This window comes from Leiobunum rupestre, chromosome 6 (genome assembly GCF_980474605.1).
Source record: "Leiobunum rupestre chromosome 6, qqLeiRupe1.1.hap1, whole genome shotgun sequence".
NCBI classification, from domain to species: domain Eukaryota; kingdom Metazoa; phylum Arthropoda; class Arachnida; order Opiliones; family Sclerosomatidae; genus Leiobunum; species Leiobunum rupestre.
The window spans coordinates 55,122,444-55,130,362 of NC_143389.1; the positions used below are offsets into that span (position 1 = coordinate 55,122,444).

The 7,919-nt window shown below is 34.3% G+C and overlaps 1 protein-coding gene across 1 annotated transcript; it reads left to right on the top strand.

The window, feature by feature from the left end:
• The first annotated feature begins 3,679 nt into the window (after positions 1-3,679).
• Positions 3,680-4,827, top strand: LOC149942645 (hepatocyte nuclear factor 3-beta-like). Its single transcript, XM_090179500.1, has one exon. It carries the CDS (start codon positions 3,680-3,682, stop codon positions 4,793-4,795), a length of 1,116 nt encoding a protein of 371 aa, XP_090035626.1. The 3' UTR covers positions 4,796-4,827.
• Positions 4,828-7,919: the final 3,092 nt, after the last annotated feature.

A 7,919-nucleotide genomic window follows, 5' to 3' on the forward strand; every position in this document is an offset into this window, starting at 1 on the left:
TAAACATGATTGAAAACTGAGATAAATATATTTAAACATGATTGAAAACTGAAATAAATATATTTAAACATGATTGAAAACTGAAATAAAAATATTTAAACGTGATTGAAAACTGAAATAAAATTGTTTAAACATGATTGAAAACTGAAATAAAATTGTTTAAACATGATTGAAAACTGAAATAAATATATTTAAACATGATTGAAAACTGAGATAAATATATTTAAACATGATTGAAAACTGAAATAAATATATTTAAACATGATTGAAAACTGAAATAAAAATATTTAAACGTGATTGAAAACTGAAATAAAATTGTTTAAACATGATTGAAAACTGAAATAAAATTGTTTAAACATGATTGAAAACTGAAATAAATATATTTAAACATGATTGAAAACTGAGATAAATATATTTAAACATGATTGAAAACTGAAATAAATATATTTAAACATGATTGAAAACTGAAATAAATATATTTAAACATGATTGAAAACTGAAATAAATATATTTAAACATGATTGAAAACTGAAATAAATATATTTAAACATGATTGAAAACTGAAATAAATATATTTAAACATGATTGAAAACTGAAATAAATATATTTAAACATGATTGAAAACTGAAATAAATATATTTAATACCAGTCTGATTTATTTATTGAAAATATAAGTTATATTCTTGAATTATTTTAGCGGGTATTTTGAAACGTTGAAATCACCTCAAAATATTAAAATTTAAAGTGTGACACAAATTTAAAATGTTATATAGCCTACAAAGTCTATATCTAAAATTAAAAGAGTAATTGAAAACTATCTTAAATAAAGTTAAATAATTTAAGTGAGAAAAGCGTGTTACGTTTTAAAATAAAAGTGTTTAAACGTGATTGAAAGCGGAAATCAATATATTTAATGTTTTTGCGGTAAAAATCGCTTGAAAATAGTAACAATTTAATACTCAGTTTCACTTAAGTGATAAGTATAACATGTAAATTCCATTAACAGCGATATTAACATAAGTTTGACATTACAGAGCGACGTTTGGGAGGGTTAAACATGGATATCGTAATAATCTTACAGAAAATATCAGACGCGGTCCGAAACCATTAAATTTCATTAAAAAAACCCGCTTTTTAATATATTGGTCGTATGGCAGGGGGAAGTTATCATGGGTATTAAAAAAAACCGTTATAACAAAAGTAAATATTTGAAAGTACACGCGTCATAGATAGACGATGGCTATATGACTAAAAGAGCTGTTTGTCGATGAGAGTGTTTCAAAAGCATTGGCTGAATGCGACCTTAAACAAAATGAACCGAACATCGAAAAGGTGGAGAATGTGGCTAAATTGAAATTTGGATATTTGTATTTGGAATTCTCCTCTCCAATGAGTGGCTTTTTTTGAGACTACATTACGTTGATATTGCGGGGGTTTATTTAAAGGTGTACGTGTGCTCAATTGAAAATTATTTAAATCGCCGTTTTGTTATTAATTATTATAATCAGCCGGAATTTAAGAAATTTTCAAATTTTTTCTTATAATTTGTGATACATTTAATACCAAAATTGTTTGCTTAAACATTTTTTAATATTTTGCTTTGAAAAACTAGTAATGATTATTTTTTAAATGTTAACATTTTGCTTAAAAATATTTACCAATTTGATTATAGAATACGTATATTTTTTTAAAACGTTTTACATTTTGCTTTAAAAATCATGCGCATTTTGCTTTTAAAATCGTTCAGATTTTGCTTTTAAAATCTTTCACATTTTGCTTAAAAAATTGTTAATATTTAGCTTTAAAAATGGTTAATATTTAGCTTTAAAAATTGTTAATATTTAGCTTTAAAAATTGTTAATATTTAGCTTTAAAAATGGTTAATATTTAGCTTTAAAAATGGTTAATATTTAGCTTTAAAAATGGTTAATATTTAGCTTTAAAAATTGTTAATATTTAGCTTTAAAAATTGTTAATATTTAGCTTTAAAAATTGTTAATATTTAGCTTTAAAAATTGTTAACATTTTACTCTTCAAATCTGTCACATTTTGCTTCTATAAGTTTTAACATATTGCTTTAAAAAGCTTTCACATCTTGCTATAAAAATCTTAAAAATTTTCTTTAAAAATCTTTCGCATTTTGCTTTAAAAATTGTTAACATTGTTAACATTTTGCTTTAAAAATTGTTAAAATTTTGCTTTAAAAATTGTTAGCATTTTGCTTTAAAAATTGTTAACATTGTTAACATTTTGCTTTAAAAATTGTTAACATTTTGCTTTAAAAATTGTTAGCATTTTGCTTTAAAAATTGTTAACATTGTTAACATTTTGCTTTAAAAATTGTTAACATTTTGCTTTAAAAATTGTTAGCATTTTGCTTTAAAAATTGTTAACATTTTGCTTTAAAAATTGTTAACATTGTGCTTTAAAAATTGTTAATATTTTGCTTCGAAAATATTTCTCTTTAAATTTTGCTTACAAACAATTGCTTAAAATTTTGCTCCAAAAAATTCTTAACAATATTTTTGAAAAACATTTGCTTATAATATTGCTTAAAAATTTATTTAAAAAAAATTGATTGGAATTTAGTTTGAAAATAAAAATTCGAAAGTTTATCGGGATAAAATTTCGGTATGTCGTATTGGCAGTTTTATTAAGGTGAGAAATTAAAGTCGATTTTGTTGGGATGAATTCGAAGTTCTCCATTTGAAACTTGAGCGTGACGGCGTAATCCGTTTAATGGGAATGAAGAATACAGAATATAAATGTCGATGTATTTTTAATATTTCCCAGAGAAGCTGCTACGATCCAAGCACGTCTTTGAAATTTATCACATCCCCGATGGGATTATCAATGTATTTTTTTCGCGTCCAAAGTTATAAAAATACTGAAAGACGGTTAAAAGAGAGGGGACGTATTTTGATAAGAAAATAGGATCGCTTTTATTCCTCTACACGACGATTTAATGGCAAAAATGTGGCAGCGCGAAAACTCCACCTCGGTCGGATCGGGATTGGTCGGGCAGCGCGGAGAGTCGCGGAGTCGGCCTCCGGGGCGGGAAACTACTTTATTGGTTTAGGCCGCGAAAGGAGAGCTCCAATGAAGAACGGAGGCCGGAGGGAGAGAGTGAGTGCGGAGGCAAAAAAGGCGCTTTTTTCGCCGCTCGCTCTTCACCCCCCCCCCCCCCCCTCTTGTCGGGCCAGCGCACCTGTATTCCGGTTCCGCGCGTTTGGATCGAGTGAGAGAGAGGCGAGAGAGTGAAAAGAGAGCTCGGCGCGTAACCGAAAAAGAGAGAGAGAGAACGCCGGCGCGACTAACCAAGTTCTCCCGCTCGACGAGCCCGAGTTTTTGCGTCTTACTTAAGCCTCGTACCCCCGTGTTTGTTCGAACGTAATTATCTCGAAGGAAAAAAGTAGTTACAAAGTAGTTCCCACGCTTACCTCGATACGTAGGTGAGCCTTCGCGAAGAAAAAGGGCAAGGTTGAGCCGGAACAATGTTGGCAAGAAGTTCGCGTCGAGTCATTACGACTTTAAGTCGACCGAGGTAATCATCGGGAGTCGCTCTCGAGTTGTTTCGTAAATAGCGTGGATCTAAACGGTTTAATCGGGCAAGTACTCGCGGCGCGCGAAGTGTCCTCGCGGCTCGAGTAATCCCGCATCGGGTCGGCGTCCGCGGGCAATGCCCAGGCCAGGCCGTAACACGTACGGCGACCAGAAGCCCCCTTATTCGTACATTTCGCTGACTTTCATGGCCATTCAAAGTTCCTCCGAAAAGATGTTGACGCTGAGCGACATTTACAAGTTCATCATGGACAGGTTCCCCTATTACCGGAAGAACACGCAGCGATGGCAGAACTCGCTCAGGCACAACCTTTCCTTCAACGACTGCTTCATCAAGATCCCCCGGAGGCCCGACAGGCCCGGAAAGGGAAGCTACTGGGCCCTGCATCCGGGCTGCGGAGACATGTTCGAGAACGGCAGCTTCTTGCGTCGCCGAAAGCGCTTCAAGTTGCCCAAGCCGATCAAGGACGCGACGGCGGCGGCCCTGGCCGAGCTCAAGCAGCTGGAGACCGCCAACCAGAACGCCATCCAGGAGCAGGCCAAAATGCGCCTCAACGCCTTGGCGGCGGCGCCCAGTCACCTGCAGCCCCTGTCGGACCACACCCGGGCGCCCGCCATCCACGCCGCCCCTTACAAGCAGCCCTTCACCATCGAGAACCTGATCGCCCCGGAGAACAACAAGGGCGGAGGGGGGCAGCTGCCCATGGGCGGATGCCCCGTCAGCCAACCGCTAATTCCCCAACCGGTAGTTCCTAGGACATTGGCCAACCATTTCGCCAACTCTTTCGCCTCGTGCGTCCCGGTCACGACGGCCTGTTGGCCCTCCTACGGTTCGGGGCTTACTTTCGGACACCCGGGCGCGGCCGGCCTTCTGGGCGCCGAACACTTCTTCGCGGCGGCGGCCGCGGCCCACCACCACCAACACCAAAAACCCCCTTCGCTGAACGCGGCGCTGCAGTCCATGGTGCACAACTCGGTGCCCGTCAGCGTGGCCGCTCTGCACCACGGCATGCACCCGGGCTTGAAACCCTCCTCGCTGCTGCAGGCGACGCACCATTTCCACCCGGGCATGCCTCTCGACCACCAACAAACCCACCAACTACTGGGACTAACGGCGGCGGGACGATTGACCTGCCACAACGGCTTCTCGCCGCCGACCAGGGTCGACTCCGTGTCCAGCGACGTGTCCGCGCAATCCTTGGACGTTGTGTCGGACGACTCGCTCTCCAAATGACCGTCGTCGGCGACGGAAAAGACTGAATAAAACCCGCAGCGATCACCTGGATTGGACCCGTTATATTTCTCAGGTACAGAGACGGCCTATAAACAGCCAAAACATTCTTTATTATTCTTAACAAATAATACACCCGCAGCAGACGTGAAATTTTGATCACTTAGAAAACAAAAACAGACGCGGAATTTTAAAAAATTCGAATCGAAACGACGAAGCGCGTTTAAGTCCTATTTAATTATAAAATAAACGTCGTTTTGCTTGGATATCGATAGAATGTCATTATATTTATTAAATTTCATTTGACGTAAATCGCCATCCGGAAAAGCAAAAAAAAAAAGTGTATAATTTAGATACGATTCCCACCCTCAAAAACCATTAAATTATACCAAAACTATATTAAAAAAAACCCCAAATTTTGTAATATAAAGAAACTAAATGGGTCCATCCCTATTTCATTCAAATAAATGTTAATAATAAGAAAAAAAAGTGAAGTACTTCTAAAATCGCGTGTAATATACTGACAATTGTGAGTGTGGAAGGAATGTAAATAAAATAGGGTTTATTCAATTGTGTAGATAATATTTCGATTATCCCCAAAATTCGATTTTGAATAAATATCGAAAACAAAAAGAATTTGACGGCTGAGAACGAAAATGAAACCTAAAACAGAAACCAAGATGGATAAGGCTTTTAACCCCCCACACTGACACGTGTATTTACATTCGAGTACCGGCAGCCATCGCTGGGAATACTCGTAATAACGCGTGAATAATAAGGCGTGACACGGGTCCCCTTGGCTAATAACTCGGCGACAAGACAGGAACGATAAATCTTGCCACTTTCGCGTTGTCCTTTTGTTTGGAGGAAAAAAGACCCCGTTCTAAACCCCCCTCCCCAATTGGATCTTCCTTTCGTACAAATGTAATTAAACGTGTTTCACAGATTGCACCCGCTAAACGCCATTAATAGAATATATTAAAAAATCCCCCGCGAGTGAAAGAAAATATATTCTTAGATTCCATCCCTTTTGAATTTTATTTTTTGGGAGTAAATAGTTATTTTACGTGCTTTCACGCTCATTGGACAAGCATCCGAAAATGAACGGGGTTTTAGATGCTTGTTTACGGTGATGCCCAATTTAGTTTCGCACGTGCATACCTTAGAATTATTCTTGTTATTTTAATGATAAAAGCTGTAATTTTTACCGTAAAAATGAGGGTTTACTAGAAGGTTTGTTTATTTATGTATTTATCAAGATTATAATTTTATTTTCACGGATATGGTTATTGGAAATGTTTTACATCCCAGCTGATCATTAGTAACTTAGTGGGAAATGAGAAAAAATATCGAAATCTATGGGCAAAATGTAATTTGTCTTTGAACCACAGCGAATACTACGCAACACAGCCAGCCGTGAGGAATGAAACATTATTTAATTAATTTTTTTTTAATTAAATGAAAAAGTTACAATGTACATTTTTAAAACTCTATCGATAAAACGCAAATGTTTGCGTAGAATTCGGGGAAAAAACAATATTTCTGGTGTTTCTGCGCAATGGGGTGTTAGGGGGCGCTACATCCGGCTGAATTTGGATAATATAATGTAAAACTCAGAGAGGATGAAACTGACGTGGCTCTATCGGGGCAACACCCGCGTGGGCCAGACATCACTTCCAACATGAAAGAAAACGTATTCGTCTTTGATCCGCGATAATCTCCCCGATAAAATCTGGTTAGATCTAGTTGAACCAGAAAATATATTAAAGTTTGAAATGTCGGTTTTCTTTTGATCATTGATCGCACCCAACGCGCGTGACACCTTACAAATATTTTAATCCGCATCAAAGTCGATCGAAAAATTAAACCTAAAGTCTTTACTCGCCAAACTTTGGCAAATCAATCCACATTAATTGAATTTGCTGAATATTATTTTCTTTTTAAATTTGCACAATATTATTTTCTTTTTAAATTTGCTCAATATTATTTTCTTTTTAAATTTGCTAAATATTATTTTATTTTAAATCTGCTGAATATTATTTTCTTTTTAAAACTGTTAAATATTATTTAACTTTTAAATCTGTTAAATAATATTTTCTTTTTGAATATGCTAAATACTATTTTCTTTTTAAATCTGGTAAATATTATTTTCTATTTAAATTTGCTGAATATTATTTTTTTTTAAATCTGCTTAATATTATTTTCTTTTGAAATCTGGTAAATATTATTTTCTATTTAAATTTGCAGAATATTATTTTCTATTTAAATTTGCTGAATATTACTTTTTTTAAATCTGCTGAATATTGTTTTCTATTTAAATTTGCTGAATATTACTTTTTTTAAATCTGCTGAATATTATTTTCTTATTAAATCTGGTAAATATTATTTAACTTTTAAATCTGTTAAATATTATTTAACTTTTAAATCTGTTAAATATTATTTTCTTTTTAAATCTGGTAAATATTATTTTCTATTTAAATTTGCTGAATATTATTTTCTATTTAAATTTGCTGAACATTACTTTTTTAAATCTGCTGAATATTAGTTTCTTTTTAAATCTGGTAAATATTATTTAATTTTGAAATCTGGTATAAATATTATATTATTTTTAAATCTAGTATAAATATTATATTATTTTTAAATCTGATAAACATTTCTTTCTTTTTGAATCTGCTAAATATTATTTTCAATTTATTATGTAAAATTCTATAATCTAATATTTTTTCTTTGTTAATTATGTTCAATGAAACCCAATTTAATTAAATCTGCATTATATTATTTTCTCTTTATTATCGGGAAATAGCTTGGAAAGTTAAATACTAAAATCTTTACCCGAGTTATCCAAATCAACCCATTTTAATTGAATCTTTTAAATAGTAATATATCTCTCTATTATCGTATTTACCGGTATTAAAAGTAATTAGGGTGGAATTTTGATAGTTAAATCATAAAATCTTTACGCTCGAAATTTTATTCAAATCAAGCCCATTTAATTAAATCTGGTAAATATTAATTTATCTTTATTTACCGTTAGGGAAAAAGTAATCGGGAAAGAGCTATGAAAGTTAAATATTATTCGGACTTAATTCAACAAAATATCATTCCCGCGTGATTGAGATTGTAGCGG